The sequence below is a fragment of the Plecotus auritus genome (genome assembly GCF_963455305.1).
Source record: "Plecotus auritus genome assembly, chromosome: 5".
NCBI classification, from domain to species: Eukaryota; Metazoa; Chordata; class Mammalia; order Chiroptera; family Vespertilionidae; genus Plecotus; species Plecotus auritus.
The window spans coordinates 137,139,573-137,159,091 of record NC_137776.1 but is presented as its reverse complement, the minus strand read 5'-3'; the positions used below and the strand labels follow the sequence as shown (position 1 = coordinate 137,159,091).

The 19,519-nt window shown below is 43.2% G+C and overlaps 1 protein-coding gene across 2 annotated transcripts in view; it reads right to left on the bottom strand.

The window, feature by feature from the left end:
* Positions 1–19,519, bottom strand: part of PUM3 (pumilio RNA binding family member 3) — a 113,235-nt gene that overhangs the window by 57,976 nt on the left and 35,740 nt on the right. The window contains exons 16-18 of one of the 2 annotated variants that reach the window (XM_080671050.1): positions 19,333–19,420; positions 17,493–17,583; positions 12,489–14,017 (exon numbers count right to left, since the gene is read on the bottom strand). In XM_080671050.1, the coding sequence (XP_080527176.1) occupies positions 13,885–14,017; positions 17,493–17,583; positions 19,333–19,420 (312 nt within the window). In that variant the 3' untranslated portion in view covers positions 12,489–13,884. Of the gene's footprint in view, positions 1–12,488; positions 14,018–17,492; positions 17,584–19,332; positions 19,421–19,519 lie in introns of those variants that run through there. The other variant, XR_013960735.1, reaches the window with a different exon arrangement.

Genomic DNA, 19,519 nt, shown 5'->3' with positions numbered 1-19,519 from the left:
AGCAGAATAAGCAGTTACTGAAGTTAAATAATGTATAGAACTCATTTTAAGTAACAGAATAGCCCCAAACTAATAGTGGCTTAAACAAGATAAGTGTTCATTTCCCTAACACATAACATCTTGGTTTTCAGAACATGGTCCTGGGACCAGCACACCATCCACATCACCTAGGTCAGTAGTCGGCAAACTGCAGCGGTTTGCCACTCTGTTGACTAATGAGTTTGCCGACCACTGACCTAGGAACTTGTTAAAAATGCAGACCCAGCCCAGATGCATGGCTAAGTGGTTGAGCATTGACCTATGAACCAGGAGGTCATAGTTCCATTCCTGGTCAGGACATATGCTTGGGTTGTGGGCTCGATCCCCAGTGTAGGGTGTGCAGGCAGCAGCCGATAAACGATTCCCTCTCATCATTGATGTTTTTCTCTCTCTCCCTCTCCCTTCCTCTCTGAAATCAATAAAAATATATAAAAATAAAAATGCAGACCCAGGCTCCAAACTGTATCTAGTGAATCAGGAACTTTGGAGGCGGAGCTCAAAACTCTGTTTTAATAAGGCCTGCAGGTGATTTGAGAACTGCCTTTATAAAAGATCTTCAGAGCTGCATTCTGCGGCTAGCACAGCATCTCCATGAAGTTGTCAGGGAGGGACCCATGTTTCTTTCTGCTCACCACTCCATCTCTAGGGCAAAAACCTGTGTCTGTGATCCAATGTGGCTGCTACAGTTCCAGCCATCGCATCTAAGTTCAAAAGAGGAGGATGGAGAAAAGAGCAGAGAAGGGCTCTGTCTCCTTTAACATGATTTTCTATCCGGATATACTTCCTCTTACACTTCACTGACAAAAATCTTTTCTGCGAAGGCTAGAAATGTCTAAGTAGGGCACAGGCCCCCAGCTAAAAACTGGGGTTGTTTCTGAGGTACTAAAATAGGCAACTAGTTGTTTCTGCCTGAACTAGTGACTTAATGACAGCAATGAGGAAAACTAAAGCTTTTAAGTGCTTTCTGGGTGTCCAGGAACTGGGTTAAACACATCACAACAGTATCTTATTTAAGCTTCACAATTCTATGAGGAATTGTCATTTTTTGGTAGATGAAGAAAAACAACAAAAACCTCGTGCTTGCAGAGGTCGGTTATGTGCCGGATGTCACATAACTAGAAAGTGGTGGAGCAGAATTTCCACAGAGGCAGTTTAGCTATGCTTCTCAGATGAAAGTGTTGGTGGAAGAGATGAAAGATTAGTAACAATGTTTTACATCCGTTCCTCATTAACAGGAAAAATGTAGCATTGGTTTTGCCGTCACTAACTAAGGCTGAGTGCAAAGTGGCCCCACCCACTCCCGGTGACTGGCTTGTCTTAAGACTGCATTTCCAGCTCACAGGACAGGTCTGCAGTAGTGTCTGCACCAGAGAAGCTCGGGCCTAATGCAAGGGAGGACCCAGGGTTTGTGGGGCCTGAAGCTTGTACAATTTAGGATCTCCCTTTAAGGAAAAAATTAAATTGTGAATAAAATATTAGGTAGCAGGCTTTGGAAAGGGGCCCCGATACTTCAGCACATTTGGCTTCCCAGGAAATCCGCTGCCAGCACTTCCCTTCCCGGCACTGCTTTGGCACGGGGTACAGAGTACCTGGCCTTGAGCACGCGTGCAGGTGACTGCAATCAGGCACTCGGACTGTTCCGTCCAGATGGGGGAGATGATGCTGATGAGTAGTTTTCTAACTTTTTGTTTGTTTTTTAGCAGCAGAGCCCTGCTACAAAAGAAAACCTTACTCAAAGTCAGATCATGTTAAACAGATGTAAGTGGGGCTGCTCCCATAGGAGTCCCGGTCGTTGGTCAACAGCCCCATCTACTCTGCTCCTGCCTCCCCCCACCCCACAACTCCCAAGGCATCCAGGCACTCTTATAGAGGACAGAAGACCCAGAAAGGTTGAATCGCTCAGCCTACCGCACACACTGGTTGTTGGGGGCACACAGATCTTTTCACTCTACCATAGTCATCCTTCAATTCCCAGGCCAGCCCTTAAATGCCTATTGTATTGCCAAGCGGTCTCTCACTAATCCCCAGTGCAGTGTTTGTTATACTGTAGAATCAAAGCACAGCCATTACCTGCTTCTATGGCGAATCAGAACATCGCCCACTGCAGCCCTGGTGAAAGGACTGGGTAACCCTCCATGTAATTAACTGGAAGTTATTCCCATCTCTGGCTAAGTCCCTGGAAAGATGAGAGGAAGGGAATGGAACAGATAGGCAGTGTTTGTACCACCCAGAGGGAAAGAGTGGGAACCCCTGGGTTTATGGGGACATATTTATAAACTGAGCATAGATAGAAATTGTCTTAATAGTATGAAAAAGACACGGAGATTTAAAGACATGTCACATGTAGGCACCACAGATATTTTCTTCTCCATCTTAGAAGGGTAGAGGGAAAGTTATTTTTTCTTCCTCTGAAATATATATATATTTATATATTCAACACAAGCTTACTAAAATAAGATTCCAGTTATATCAACACTGGTTCATGTTCTTTCTGCAAGGCAATAAAATTTATCTTTGGAGTCATCCCTACTTTAGACAGAAATTATTTGCAACTTATTGATATTCTATATAACTCACCTTTCCAGAGTCTGGGCCCTAACTAACAGACGAATATGTCAAACAAAGTCCTCCCCGCCCCCCCCCCCCCACCCCGAAAAATCAAATAGCCTGTAGTTTTGTGAACAGTGCTCTAGGATGTCTTAGAATGGAGCAAATCTTTTCACCTTAGTGCTAAGCTTTGGATAATTTTACTTAACATTTGATGAAAAAAAAAGTTTATCTGTACACTGCAATCCTGTGACTTGGGAATCAGATGACGCATGGATTATCTATTCTACCTGGGGAATCGTATAAACTCTGGCAAATTTTACAAGGCACCTTCTCAAGCACAATCTCATTGATTCTGACCCCAACCCTCTGAGATTTTCAGGTATTATCTCTATTTTTACAGATTTAAAAAACCCAGAAGTTCCTAAAGATTGTGACTTACCCACATTCTTGGTCAGAGCCAGGTCCAAACCTCAAAGCCAGATCCTCTGAAAACAAACTCCAAGCGCTTTTCGCGAGGTACAGCTCTCCACAGCTGTAGAGAATCTTACTGTTTAAAAGGTCTTTGTAAACTGAGGGAATGTGAGGCAGGTGCCTTGTTTTATAGATGAAAGAAATGAGAACCAACATCACCTGCCTAGCAAGTGGCAGAACCCACACAAGGTCCAAGATTCCCCAGCAAGTCTAAGGCTGTTTCCTCTATAGAACCATTGCCTGGAGTTAGCCCACCCCGTCTCCTGGTGTGACCCATATGCCATCTCTGGATGCCAAGACCACTATCTAAGGTGAAACCCCCCACTTCTCTTCTGTACCTAGGCCTACTGGCTCAGGAAAGTGATCCCAAAGTACCATTTATGCTTTCTCCAAGGACACAAACTCCCTTCCCAACCTGCCTAGCCCTCAGCATTCTACTTGAACAAGTTGGTAGACTTTGAAGGAAGATGTTAATTACAGGTAACAGCTAAAGGTGTTATTCCTACAAGGATTGTTTGCATTTTTAAAAATAGTCAATTTGGTCTCAAGTGCCTTCACCCTCTGCTTGCTAACTTGTGCACAGAAATAATGCAAGAAGCCTGCAAACCCCACCTTAACCCAGGTACCAGCTACAAATGGAATGACAGTGGCTCACACGTTTAACTATGATTCAAATGCATACAGCTGTTTCAGATTGTAAAATAAGCATCTAAACATGGTGAATTCATGGGTTTCTATGTGATTTCTTAGCCAATATATACTCAAGAGTACAAATGTAATTTTGCATTTTGGGGCAAGGGTTGCTGAAATGTTTGATATTAAAAATCTCAAAGATGGGAACTTTGACTTGCATGTTATGGTTTCATAGTTGTCACAGAGGCCTTTTCAGCAACCCCCAAATCTCCCATGATTCTACCTGTCCAAATGTAAGCCTGGCCCCAAAAGTGAGCCCCTTGTGTGTGTCAGGCCCAGTTCTAGGTCCTGTATGTACATAAGCTCACTTTATACAGTGACCCGGTGAAATGTGCATTTTCTTTTCATAAATGAAGAAACAGAAGCAGAGAGGCTCTGTATCTTGCTCAAAAATCACAAAGTGGTTGAGCCAGAGCTCCTAGTCACTATCCTACACGTCTCTAATTTTATTTGATTTCCAATTTCCAAAGGAGTGAAGTATGCAAAAATATAGCAGGAGACACATAAGAATCTAGCAACGAAGGAAAGTTTTGAGAGGAGTAAAAATGTACAGAAAAGCAAGCAGGCGAGGTAGAGGAAAAGATGGAATACTGTATGTTACCAATTGTAACATGCCCTGACTGTAAAAACGCACCATTACTTTGAGTCACTAAGAAAAAAAGCTGCTTAGCCCTGTCAGGATGCTCAGTGGTTGAGTATCAACCCAAGAACCAGGAGGTCACAGTTTGATCCCAGTCAGGGCATGGGCTAGGGTTTCGAGCTTGATTCCCAAGGGTCGTGCAGGAGGCAGCTGAAAGATGATGCTCTCATCATTGTTGTTTCTCTTTCTCTCTCCCTTCCTCTCTCTGAAGTCAATAAAAAACATATTACAAAAATAAGAGAAAAAAAAGTTGCCTATTAAAAATAATCATGCCAAGATGCCATCAATTGTAAGATGCGTCCTTTCAGATGTTAAAATAAGACAAAACAGTTCATTTGTACAACTGATGACATACATCCAGGCCACCAGGCAACAGGCTAAGGAGCTGAGATCCTAGGGCAGTGGTCGGCAAACTCATTAGTCAACAGAGCCAAATATCAACAGTACAACGATTGAAATTTCTTTTGAGAGCCAAATTTTTTAAACTTAAACTTCTTCTAACGCCACTTCTTCAAAATAAGACTCGCCCAGGCCGTGGTATTTTGTGGAAGAGCCACACTCAAGGGGCCAAAGAGCTGCATATGGCTCGTGAGCCGCAGTTTGCCGACCACTGTCCCAGGGGAAGGGAGAGCATCTTTCATGATTTATCTCACATAAGCCCCAGAACTCCAAATGCCTGGGGTCTTGGGCCTCTGCCAAATTCTGATTTGATGCTACTTATTATTAATGAGTCCACTTCACCCCATGAACTAATCCTTGTGGTCAAGGGAATGGTGTTGACTTGGGAGACCTGGGTCATGTGCAGCCAGCAGAAGCAGGTCACGATGACTTCACCCCACCCAAACAGGATGACTGCAAGATGTGGGAGACAGACCAAAACAAACGTCCACCAAGCTATTACAAGCAGTCACAGCAAATTCCAACAGATCTATATTTAGAACTAGACTTAAATATTAAGCAACACAGATACACAGATAGAGTAGAATAGTTGATTTGGCAAGAAAAATAAAACTCAAGACTTGTCCATTTCCTCAGAAGCACTTTCGTGCTGTTACACAGGTCTTTCTTTAAAAATCGTTTGTTCTATCACTGCCCACTGTTGGGTGGAATAGCAAGCAGCAAGCCAATGTCTTTACTGGTACGTATACCAATGAGTTTTAAATGCAAGAGAATTTCTATCTAAAAGGAAAGTTTTTTTAAGCACCCGGAAGTCATTTAAAACATCTAAATTATTCATTATTTTTAATTATAGTCACCAAGATAACAAGGCAAAATGATTCTCATAACCCTACCAGATTCCCAGCCTTCCACTCAAGTAGTTGTCACATATCAGGTACAGACAAGAGGTAATCATTTACTCCCCAGGACATAATCCATACTCCTAAGAACAAGACAGCATGGACCAATATTTCCCATTACCATGTTATCGCAGCTTGCTTTGTCCATTTACATTCAAAAACCAGCATGACTCCAAAATGTTGGATAAAACATTTTGATGAAGGATTCCAAACACCAACACTTTATAGGGGATGGGAATGGGAATATGAGCCCTATCTTCCAAGGCAACCCTTTGGGTACAAACATGTACACAGCAGTCACTGTCTGCTGGAACACTTTGGAATGCAGGGTAGAGGAGACATTTAGTAACTAGTCATTAGATATGCAATGCAAACAGCAAACTGTATCCCCTGGTTAAAACTATTCATCCTGAGATATCTATCTATCTATATAAAAGAGGCAATATGCAAATTAGCCAGGACGCTGTAACAGTCATGACCGGCTCAGGAGAAGGGGCTGGGGGAGGCCTGGAGCGGAGACACAACATGCAGGGGGGCCGGTCCCCAACCCCAGTGCGCCAGCAGTCCCACCTCTGCACAGGAGCTGGGGAGGAATCACCTTTTCTGAACGCTCATTGGCTAAGCTCCCTGTACACTACTCACAGTGTTCTTGGTAACTTGGGTAATAAGAATCCAAGAAGGTGATCTAGGGTTTTTCCACCTCACTCCTGGAGGAAAAAACGAAGGTCTGCTGCTGGAGGGGCTAAGAAATGTCATATCCTGCCCTAGCCAGTTTGGCTCAGTGGATAGAGCCTCAGCCTGCAGACCACAGGGTCTGGGTTCGATTCTGATCAAGGGTGTGTACGTAGGTTGCAGGCTCCTCCCTGGCCAGGACCCAGGTCAGGGCTCATGCAGGAGGCAACCAATCGAAGTGTGCCTCTCACATGGATGTTTCTGTCTTTCCCTCTCTCTTCCCTAAAAGTCAATGGAAAAATATCCTCAGGTGAGGATAAAAAAAGAAAGAAATGTCATATCCTATGAAAAAGACATCTTGAAAATGCCTAAAGAAAGTTGTTATTTTTTCGTGGTGAAGGGACTGGAGTCCGTGTTGATGAAAACACCTTGGCGGCTGTGGCGGCCGGCAGTGGCAGCAACAGCGGGATGATGGGGGTGGCACCTTCCCCTGATCAGCCGGTTGCCTCCCACAGAGGAAGGCCAGATTGCGGCTTAGGACATCCCTGAGGACTCCTGAACTGTGAGAGGGGGCAGGCTGGGCTGAGGGACCTCCTCCTCCCCCAGTGCACTAATTTCATGCACCAAGCCTCTAGTACATATATAAAAAATTTGTTCATCTGAGAAAAGGTTAGGGAATTCGGGACACTTTGGTGGTGCCTTTAGATTAGAAAAGGAGAGATGATGTAGTTTGCTGTACCAAACACCACAGACTGATGGGCTTAACCCAGTGGTTGGCAAACTGCGGCTCACGAGCCACATGCGGCTCTTTGGCCCCTTGAGTGTGGCTCTTCCACAAAATACCACGGCCTGAGTGAGTCTATTTTGAAGAAGTGGCGTTAGAAGAAGTTTAAGTTTAAAAAATTTGGCTCTCAAAAGAAATTTCAATTGTTGTACTGTTGATATTTGGTTCTGTTGACTAATGAGTTTGCTAACCACTGGCTTAACCAATAGAAATGGAAGCTGAAGTCCCAGATGAAGGAGTTAGCAGGGTGGATGGCATGCAGATGCCTCACCCCTTGGCTTGTCAATGGTCATCTTCTGCCTTCACATGGTCTTTTCTTTAGGTGTGTGTCTGACTCTCTTCTTCCAAGGGCACCAGTCATGTTGGATGAGGGCCAACCCATGACTTCATTGCACCTTAGCCACCTCCGTAAAGGCCCTATTTCCAAATACAGTTGCATTCTGAAGTTCTAGAGGGTTAGGATTTCTACACACAAATTTGAGGGGACACAGACAGATGGAGATGATTAGAAACTTAGTTCCCTTGGGTTAAGCAATCCAGAGGTAAGAAAAAGACCACAAGAGGCGGACTTCTGTGTTTGTTTAGTTCTTCAGTTTTGGTATAGAAATAGTTTATGATTAGTGACTCAGTACTAACTGCTGCGTTTTAAGATCTTGTGCTCTCTTAACCATTATTCTAAACTAGAGGCCTGGTGCATGAAATTCGTGCATGGGGGAGGGAGGGTGTCCCTCAGCCCAGCCTGCACCCTCTCCAATATGGGACCCCTCAAGGGATGTCCAACTGCCCGGTAAGATCGGGCCTAAACGGGCAGTCGGACATCCCTCTCACAATCCAGGACTGCTGGCTCCCAACTGCTCGCCTGCCTGCCTTCCTGATTGCCCCTAACCGCTTCTGCCTGCCAGCATGATCACCCCCTAACCACTCCCCTGCCAGCCTGATTGATGCCTAACTGCTTCCCTGCCAGCCTGTTTTCCCCTAACTGCCCTCCCCTGCAGGCCTGGTCACCCCTAACTGCCCTCACCTGCAGGCCTGGTCACCCCCAACTGCCCTTCCTTGCAGGCTTGATCACCCCCAACTGCCCTCCCTTGCAGGCCTGGTCTCTCCCAACTGCCCTCCCCTGCTGGTCATCTTGTGTGTTGGAGTGATGGTCAATTTGCATATTATTCTTTTATTAGATAGGATAGAGGCCTGGTGCATGGGTGGGGGCCAGCTGGTTTGCCCTGAAGAGTGTCCCGGATCAGGGTGGGGGTTCCCTTGGGGCATGGGGCAGCCTGGGCAAGGCGTCTGTGGTGGTTTGCAGGCCAGCCACGCCCCCTGGTGACCCAAGCAGAGGCCCTGGGATCTGGGATTTATTTATCTTCTATAATTGAAACTTTGTAGCCTTGAGCGGAGGCCAGGAAGCTTGGCTTCCTCCATCACCGGGGGCAACTCAAGCCTCCTGCTCTCTCCAGCTCCGTGATTGCCGCCATTTTTGTTGGGATTTATTTATCTTCTATAATTGAAACTTTGTAGCCTTGAGTGGAGGCCTGGGCTGGCCAGGGTGTGCACAAAACTTGGCTTCCTCCATTGCCGGGGAAACCCAAGCCTCCTGCTCGGTCCATGGCCACAGCCATCTTGGTTGGTTTAATTTGCATACTCGCTCCTGACTGGCTGGTGGGCATGGCCTGTGGGTGTAGCAGAGTGATGGTTAATTTGCATATTACTCTTTTATTAGATAGGATATACAAGTCTCTACAGAGTGATTAATCTGCTATAATTAAGATGTGACCTTTACAAATTTTAATTGAAAACAAAAACATAAGTGCCATCTCATATGTTAAAGAGCTTTGAGTTTGGCATGCAGGAAGCCATTTCCTTCAAGAGGCCCCTATTTCTGTTCTGCAAACAGACATCACCCCTGGCTTAAAGGGAAAACAGGGTTCTTCCTTCCAGGAAGTGTCTGATTCCTGGGGAAATATGGGAACTACAAAAAGCTCGATTTAAAAATTAAGGACATTTCAAACCCAGCAAGCTCTTACATGGAAAATAAACCCTCCAGGTGCGTTGTTTTCAGTTTGGTTGAAACTATTTGTAGATTTCTGCTTAGAATGGTATAAACTCACAGGAACAAAGTAAACTGGAGAGACCATCAGATGGTGAGCAATAGCAACAAAGGAAGCTGTGCAGAAAGTAGCAGGGCTGAGAAAGCTGAATACCAAGTGCGTGCAGAAGAGACAGTTAATTCTCACAGGAATATACAGCAAGTCCCGGCAATGAGAGATGCCAGATACCGAGGAAAACTCAGGTGAAGCCTGGAATGGAAAACAGGGGTAGTGACTACCACCCCACACCTTGGCAGAAGGCTGACAGTTTGTTTTGTGGACTCATGTTGGTTTAGTTTCTCCAGACCAGGGGACTTTAGATACAAGAGAGCATGAAAGAGAGGCACTGAACTGAGAGCAGGTGGGTTAATTAAAATCTGCACCAAGTATTGAGCAAACAGAATACTGGCTGCCAGGTAGATTTCTCTCTAGAGGCGATAAATGGCCCAGGACAAAAGGCTTACAGATCCTGACATCTGAAGGACTCCAGTGAAACAACAGAATCCACACTCAGTTACCTGGGCAATGAACAGCCAACAGAAAGGTTGAGCCTGCCCCCTTTCTGACCAGTTTTTAGTATATAAAGACAGACAAAGATCTCCAAGAAAGCCTCAAACATAAGAGACCAAAATAAACAAAAAAAGCAGATTGCAGAAGAGACAAAGCAAAGTAAAACGAAACAAATAAACACAAAATATAACATCCCCAGAGACATAGAGACATTTTATCCAAGAAACAACAACAAAAGAATATTACAAAGAAAGGACTGGCGCAGTGTGTGGAGGAAATATCTCACCCAGAAAAGCAAAACAAAAAGCAAAAGAACTGAAAAGGAAAACCAGAGGATCAAGCCAGCATTCAAAATCTCAACAAGAGGAGTGCCAAAGAGAACGAAGAGAGAAAACAAGGGTGGAGGATCAGCGAAACAATACAAATACAGCTCCCAGAATGAAAAAAAGGCTTTGTTTTTCTAACTAAAATAGTTCAATAAATGTCAGCATTAAGAATGATAAACAGACACACACAACACATATCAGTTCACATGACCCTGACATATAAGGCAGCTGAGGATTTTAAAAAGTCCTGTGATTTTTCAGAACCCCTCCCCCCTATTCCAAAGTCCACATACAAAAGACTGAGGATTAGGATGGCACTGGACTTTCATAGCAATTCTGCAAGTCAAAGAAAATATTGACCAGTGCCATCATAGTTCTGAGGCAAAATTAATTTCAAACTAGAATTCTATATCCAGCTAAATTAAGTACTCAAATATGAAAGGGCAGAATAAAGACATTCTGACATGCAGTCTTTAACATTTTACCACATATGCATTCTTTCTCAGGAAGCTACTAAAAATTCAACAAGTTTTAACCTAATTAATCAATCAACTGATCTGTTAAACAACAACAGCAACAAGCAAAGGTGTTCAGCAAGGAAAAGAAATGCATGGGATCCTGGAATGGGCTTTCCATAGCAGAAATGAAGGGAAGGCCCAGATGATGGTGCTGGTTGTGCAAGTATTCTTCAGGACATCCAGAAAGCCAGCTGGCTCCAGGAAGGGCATATGAAGAGAGTAAAAACGCTAGTTGAGTTGTGTTGAATAGTGTGGAAATTAGAATTCAAAGACAGTCAGTTTAGGACATGTTTGGCTGCAAGTTTCTAAAGATCCGATTCAGAATGGCCTAAATGATAAACGGGAGTTTATTCTCTTACATAACTAGAGGTACAGGAAGAGGCAACTTCAGGAGCTGATTTGTTCAGCAGTTCAACAACACCATCGTTCCAGATTCTTCCTACCTGTTGCTGCTCATCTATCCTCTGCATGCTTTTGACCTTCTCATAGCTGCAAGATGCTGCATGCCACAACTCTAAGCCTCTGATCTGCACACACCAAAGCCAGCCGCAGGAAAGGGACTCTCTTCCTTGTGGGTCTATTAGGAAACCTTCCCCAGAAACACCACTTCTCTTTTAAGGCTCCCTGGCCAGGCTCCTTCCAATCCACCACTGACTGAAGGGATGGGCCCAGCGTTAGTTCACAGCGGTGCTCTATTGCACTAGACACACAAGTGAAATATCTAAGCCCAGTGGAATAATAAAGGAAGCTGTGAAAAATCTCAGCACATCTGGCACCCACTCATCACATTGGGTGTAAAATGTTGAATTAGACCCAGTCAGGATATCAGAGCCACAGGGTAAAGATTGTGAACATCAGAATAACATGGGAGGCTAGTGGGCTGAATAAAAAAATAATTTAAAAAAAGAGGAAAATGGTACTTGCTGGAGAAGAATTTAAGTGATTCTCATTAAAAGTTTGGTAAATAAGAGGAATGTAGTAAAGTAAGCAAATGAAAATAAATGAGGCAGTTATTAATTCCAGGGTAAATAAAATGGTTTAGGAAATGTAATGACAAGTTTACTAGTTATTTCAATATTTAATAATTTATGTCAGTATAACTGATTTATCAAAAATGATGTAATTATACTGGGAACATGAAGAGAAAAAAGGTGGGGGAGGAGTGGTGGTCAAGTGTTAATCTATATTGTCCCATAACAGGAAGTCAAAAGAAAGTGCCTCAACTGCTACGCAAATCCCTCCCCCTTAAAAAAAAAAAAAACACCCACCACCAAAAACTATATATTTAAAATTTTAGCAAAGCTAAACAAGTTGGAAGTAGTTGCTTCTGGGGAGGGCCAGGCAGGGGTGAGGAGTAGGGCAGCAGAAGGATTGCAGCCTTTATTATATACTTTACTAGAGGCCCGGTGCATGAAATTTGTGCACGGGGGAGGGGGGTGGTCCTGTCAGCCTAGCCTGCACCCTCTCCAATCTGGGACCCCTCGGGGGATGTCTGACTGCCAGTTTAGGGATCAGGACTAAACCGGCAGTCGGACATCCCTCACAATCCAGGACCACAGGCTCCTAACCGCTCACCTGCCTGCCTGCCTGATCGCCCCTAACTGCCCCCCCCCCCCCAACTAGCCTGATCACCCCTAACTGCCTCTTGCTTGCCGGCCTGGTCGCCCCTCCCTGCTGCTCCTCCCCCTGCCAGCCTGGTCGCCCCCAACTCCCCGCCCCACCTGCCTGGTTGCCCCACGCAGCCTGCTGTTCAATCGTTTGGTCGCCCCTCACTAACCTCCACCCCTCCCCCCCGCCCCGGCCGCCAGCCTGGTTGCCCCATGTAGCCTGCTGTTCGGTCGTGTGATGGCATCCCGGACAATTTGCATATTCCTCTATTATTAGTATAGATAGTACTCTAACTTTTAAAATTCTGTATTTCACTTTATTTTTTTAGTCTCATAGATAGAAAATAGTAGGGTCGTCCCCCCCCCCCCCCACTTTCTGAATGGGCTCTTTATATGGAAAACACAAACTCACAATGTATTAGTCAAACAAAAGCAAGTTCTGATGTTGTCTTTTCCCCCATTCACCTCCTTGACCCATCCCATTCCCCCAGTTGTCCCACCTCCACCCTTACACTGGGCTGGTGGCAGGGGTCTGGTAGTGGGGGTTAAGGGGATTCATGCCAAAGAGAAGTACAAATGGGTCAGCTCTTTTGCTTTGGGTGGAGTTCAATGTTCCAGGCAGGAGAAGGTGGCAGGTAAAGTCCTGGGACCCTGTTGTCTTGTCAGGAAAGGCCCAGCAATTCTCCAGCAAATGTATTTACAGTGACAGACCCCAGTGGGCATCAAGTTACAGCAGGCTACTTGGAGAAAGCACCAAGGCTTGATATGTAAGGTAGTCAGGGAGGGCTACGTGAGCATGAACGATCTACCAATCTTCCAAGCTCTGTTGCTAAATATAAAGTGCAGTTATATAATTTAAACATCCTAACTGAATGTAATTATAACTTCTGCACTGTTAACAAATTAGCATCTACTTCCTAACTCAAACCCTATAGGTTTCAACTACTTTAGGGACAGTCCCAAAGAAGAAAATTTCATCAAAGGAAACTATTTATAGGGAAAGCCCAGATCCAAAGATAGGCAGATTTCCCCAGTGACCTTGACCTTAACAACGCTACCCATTGTGTCCCCTAACTCACCTAGCACATTCTCCCTATTAGCCCCAATTTCCTCGAGTAGCTTTCAAACAAAATCTAATGTGGAACCCAATTCATAAGGCAGCTAGGTATGTGGCTGCCCTGGATGCAGGGTACCTTCCCCTCCCTGCATCCAACAAAGCCCTAAGGTGAACAGTTCCTGAAGTTCAGTTCACAACCATTAAGTCCCACCTCACTGACCTCAAAACTCCCTTTAGCTCTTCTTTTCTACATCCTGCTTTCCTCTGAGGCCCTCTCAAGTCCCACCCCCTCCATGGAGCCTTCTCAGACTGCGGCTCACAAAGGATGTCTTCCCCCTGAAGAACTCATGTAACCACTTTATATGTATATGGTTGGTCCCACTGCATCTGACCATTAAACCTTTTACATCGCTACCTCACACCGCGATTAACTTACTACTAAGATGATAAAGAAGATGGCTGGAATTCTTTTTTAAAAGGGCATTTTTAGAAAACATTTTATAAATAAATTCTTATACAAAGAAGAAGCACATATACCAAGTACACAAATTACCAGTGTGGTGGACCCCTAGCCCTTCTCTCCACTCTGGGAAAACAGATCAGATGAGAAACAATGATTCCATCTTAATTGTTTCCATCTACACAGACAGTTTTTCAAGCAGCATTTCTACTCCTTTGCTGGTGCTTTTGTTTTTCTGCAATGTGGGGATCAGGCTTTTCAGTCCAGCTTTGACTTTGCTTGCAACTTCTTGATCAGAACTCTGGAGAAGGCTGAAGAGAGAAGACGAAAACTAAATTTCATAGAAATCCCTAAATCGTCTGCCAGTGCTACCTGCAGCCACAGTAAACAAAATTTATTGACTTGTGAGACAAGTCTTGTAACTATAAACACATTTTTCCATCAGATAAGTGATAGGGCTGGTAGCCTATGTTCTAAAACCACATAAATAAAAACCATTTCATAGTCACTCAAGGAAAACTAGGAGCAACTCTGTTCCATATAGAATTGGTTCTGCTTTCACTTTGACTATCTTAGTTTGACTATCTTAGTTCTAACACCCTGCCTTAAAATTATTTTACTACATGTATTCTATCTCCCCTTCTCCACCTGAACTCAAAAGCAGAAACCTGGTGTTTTTCTCCATGGCACCACGTGTACAGAACAGATGGCCAAGAATGCTCACTGAACCTCTGAATTCACATGAATGAACAGGTGCACAGAGAAAGGTGGGGCCGTGAAAGGGAAGCAGTTAACAGCCTCCTTACTGAACTCTGCAGCTAGAACATTTAGTGAAGGGGTGAAGAGCTTTACCTTAACACTTAACTATCTACATCTGAAACCTGCCTCTGCCACTCAGTAACTGTATAGCCATGAGCAATGCTATTTATATTCTCTAACACTCTTGACCTGTAAAGTGGGACCAACAACAGAATCACCTGCTTCCTCAGAGGGTTGTTTTTGGGGCTCAAATGATCTTGTATGTAAAGCACCTAGCCAGAGCCTGACACTCAGTAAGCATTCAATCAGTGTGAGCCATTAAGCAAAATAACATCAGCTCTGCTTCCGGAGACCTTGCTGGAGTGATCCATCACCAGGGAACGGGGCCCCAGAGGCGGGCTACATGCAGGCCCTTCTCTTTACATAGGGGTTGGGACTCAGGCAGCACACCAGTGCTGAATTTCCTGTCCACCCCACCCCCCCCCCCCCACTTCAGCAGGACATGTACATGTGAACTTCTTAAACATATACTTGGCATTGTTTAAAGTGCCTGATCCCTGTAACTTTCATCATGTTGAGAAAGAGGAGGATAAGCTAGCAGCCCCAAGCAGCGTTATCTCACTCGTGGGATACAAGCAACAAGTACTGCTTGCCACCTATGAAACTGAAAAGTAAAGTGCCCTTTTAATAGATCTGTGACTCACTAGGCAATTTTATTTTAAATACCTTGGCTAAGCACATAGTCACATAATGCACAGTGATAAAAGTTGGTATTTAATGAGCATGTGTATTGGACATAATGCTAATTATTTTATATGTATCACCTCATTTAATTTTTTCATAACAACACAGAACTATTATTTATTTCATTTTACAACCAAGAGAATTAAGACTCAGAAGCTGAATAAAGTGCTGAAGGCCACACAGTGAGCTGGGACTGGAACCCAGGCAGTTTGTCTAGAGCTCATGCCTTTAAGTGCTAGACAACTCTGCTTCCCTGGGTTAGTTTTCAGACTGCACACAAGGCCGATTTTCTTTTTCACCCAGAATGCTTTTTCACTTAATGTAAAAAAGATTTAGAAAAAAAAGAAAATTGCAAGGGTTTGAAGTAAATTATAAGCAAGCAGATCATTTTACCAAACAAGTCAAGCACATGACAATATTCTAAGAACCAAACAAAAATGATTAGTGTATTAATAAATTATTAGGTTATCTATGGTTCCACTTCCCTTCAGAATCCCAAATACTTCATGTGCTCCTGCTCTAATTCTAAGCAGTGTTCCATAAGAACCTATAACATCCCCCATATGTTTGCAATCCACCCAAGAGCAGCTCAGATTGATGAGTGATCTCTATAAATTAATTTTATGGCACTGCTGAAATTTCCAGTTAATTAAGTGTAATGAAAGAACGTGTCAGTAGATGGTAACCTTTCAAATGCCTGATAAAAAAAATTATATCAAAAAAGTGCATGTTTCAGCTCATAGATTCTGGGTGTTAAACATCAATTGAAAAATTACTTTTAATGGGAAATGAACAAAATGATGTGTCACCCATGTTTGTAGATACTAATATACCTGAAAAAAAGAAATGTTCATACAGAATGTGTATGTTTGTAAGTATATTATACTAGAGGGCCATTGCACGAAGAGATTCGTGCAATAGGCCTTCCTTCCCCTGGCTGCTGGCACTGGTTTTTCTCCGGCACCCAGGACCCAGGCCTTCACTCTGGCCGCCGCCTTCAGTCTTTGCTCCGGGCGGAGCGCTGCCCCTGTAGCTCCCTCTGCCCCCCGCCTCATAACAGGCATCCCGCCCTGCCCGGCCACTCCGCGACTGCATGAGTGCTGCCCAGAGGCCCGGAGCAGCTGGGGGGCGGGGCCACCCCATCTTTGTTGGGTTAATTTGCATACTCACTCCTGATTGGCTGGTGGGTATAGCAAAGTGACGGTCAATTTGCATGTTTCTCTTTTATTAGTGTAGATAATTAAGTTATATATCGAACAAACACATAACATTTACGGACATTACAAATGAAACTGCATAGCATTTGCATGTGAAATACTGAGGGAAATTCATACTAAAATTGGTATGTTTTCCAAACCTCGGTAATATAGCAAGGAAAATCAACAGTGATTGCTTTAAAACAATCTACAAACCTTCTTTTAAATGAATGTCCTTAATAGATGGTTTCATCTGGGAATAGAATATACAAATTTTCGATGACCTGTAAATTATAAACTTAACATATGGTGTCTAGAGAACAATATGTAATTTAAGCATATGCCTCAATTCACAAATGATCAGTTTTCTATCCATTTTAATTAGAAATAAACAATACATGTGCAGACTTCAGAAGCAAATGCTGTTTAAATGCTTTTAGAATAGTTGAAAACAATAAATGAAAATTACATGTAAATCCAGTCACAATTTAAAAAATAACTGTCAACGCTTTCATAAGGACAAGACTAATTCATTAAAAAGTATATACAGTCCTGGCCAGTGTGGCTCAGCTGGTTGAGCATCAACCCATGCACCAAGAGGGCACCCATTCAATTCCAAGTTAGGGCACATGCCTGTGTTGCGAGCTCGATCCCCAGTAGGGGTCATACAGAAGGCAGCCAACATAAGTTTCCTTCTTTCATCGCTATTTCACTCTCATTTTCCCTTCCTCTCTCTCTAAAAATATCAATAAAAACATGTTTCTTTTTAAAAAAAGAATACAAATACATTTTGGTCAAAACCATAAATGTGATGTGACAATTAAATGATTCCTTTGAATGTTACAATTCTATGATCCCTGACATCCAAAAGAGGGCAGATGAAAAAAACAGAAAGACTGATTGAAAGAGTTATATCTGCTTTCTACTATTAGCTATACTTGTCTAGATCATGAGTGACTGAAAGTAATACTGGACTATGGGGAGCAAATGGTGGAACGGAGAAATAAATGTGAGAAGTCTTTTGCATGAACAAGCATTCAGGACGGGGACCCTGCGCAAAGAAAAGGCACACATTACACATACATACCTAGAAAGAATAATGGCACCTCGATTTACACCAGCCCACGACTTCAGGTTCTTCACACCGACATGCTCTACAAGTGTTTTTGCAAAACAACCTGTAAAATATACTGAAACTTAGTGGACATCATATACCAAGATTTAAACCCCCAATCTTCTTCTCTACTGCCCTTAAATCTGTGAGTATGTTTTAATAAAAAAGCTAATAAAAAGAGTTCTCTCCCAAACTCCCTTAAGACTAAAAATTCCTCTTCAGGTATGTAATGTATTTTTTGTAAAGCCCTTTCTTTCTAACCTGATTCAAATCCTAAGCTATGTTAGCAGGAATAACTCAAGAGAAACGCTCACTTGGTCATGTTTGTGCTTCTTTGGTCGACTGCATGACTTAACCCTGACCTGAAAGGTAATCAGGAAGTAAGTGTTTGACGGCAGCACCTAGGCAACACATGAAATCAATGTGTTCTACTTCTGAATCTTGGCGGGCCTCTATGTCTCACTTAACCAAGAGAGTATGATAAAAGCGATGCTCAACAATTCTGAGGCTAAATCATGAAGAATCACCCACCTACTTTGTTCTTTTAAAACCAAACCCCACCATGCTGTAAGGAAGCCCCAGCAGTAGCCCAGGGAGAAGAACTGAGGCTGTTGGCCTCAGCCATGGCCAGCCCCTGTGAAAGTAGACTCCAACCCCTAGATGAGCAGCACTCTGCACAGAGAAAAAACAAGCTCCACCAAACCCTGATTAAATGATTACTTTCTGAAAACTACTGTTTTGAGGTAAATTATATAGCAACAGATAACCAAGACAGCTAGCCACACTCATGTGGTGCTACGTGAAAATGACAAACACTTCAGGCATGTGACAGGGCTGTCAGTGCATTTTTATTAAGAGGAATAAAACTACTAGAAAATTCCTGGGCTTTGAAAAAGATGATTCAGTACATTGTTTTTTCTTCAAAATATAAGAAGCTTTTCTCTTCTACAAAAAATTTAGTGAAAAATAGTTCCAAGTCTCTATTCTCAAAGGTAGAGTGAGAAGTGACAGCTCTGCTGTATTGACTGCCTTACTAACCATTAGAACTGCAACTTGCCTAAAGACATGTTCATAATCTGTCAGTTTTCTTCAAATACAGTAACAGAAAGCCCGAACTACTCAAGTGGGGAAAGTCTCTTTAGTGGCTAAAACACCAGAGGGAGCTGAATTTACTAAGAGAAGGTCTGGTCAAAGACAGGACTGAGAGGGCAATGGTATATAACTTTTCAATTAGATAAGAGCTGCTGTCTTCCTTGAGAGCCGAGTTTACAGAAAAGCCATGAGGTTTATGAAGAACCAATAAATACGAAGCACTGGCTTGCTCTTTGGTCATATGTATTTCAATGCCAAATAGGCACCAGCTCAAAATTCTCTGATAAGGATAATTTTCTTCTGCATAACCCTCCCTCAAAACTAGAGATAAATACCATGCCTTTCAATTGGGATAATGATACTCACAAATCTCCCCTTACCCCAACCCCCAATGCGCTGCTCTCACCATCCTCAAGAAATAGAATGGTATTTTAGAAAGCTAGCCAAGCCCAGTCAGAATTCTGAAGTAGCAGAGAAAAGAGGAGTAAGAGGGGGGAGGGAGGGAAAGAGAAAAAAAATTAAACGATTCTAGGACCCAAATTTCTAGCATTTACTAAAGCAATACTTGCAACCACCAAATCATTTCTTACTCACACGACACTATTTCTGAACACTCAAGAAACTCATTTGAACTTGCATGGCTGACATCAAGTTCAGGGATGCCAAGAATTACTGAAATCTCACTTAGTCTACAACCCAAAGGTCAAGTTTAACAACCTACCTTCTCTTCCATTTTCTTTCATCTTTTTATCTTGCTCTATTAACCACTTCAGAACAAGGTGTCCTGCAGGATGTTCTGCAATGTGAAGCTAGGAGAGATCAAGAATACATTAATTTATAAGCTGTTTTCATCCATGCCTTGGCCTACAATCCATTCTACATCACCATCCTATATAATAAAGAGGTAA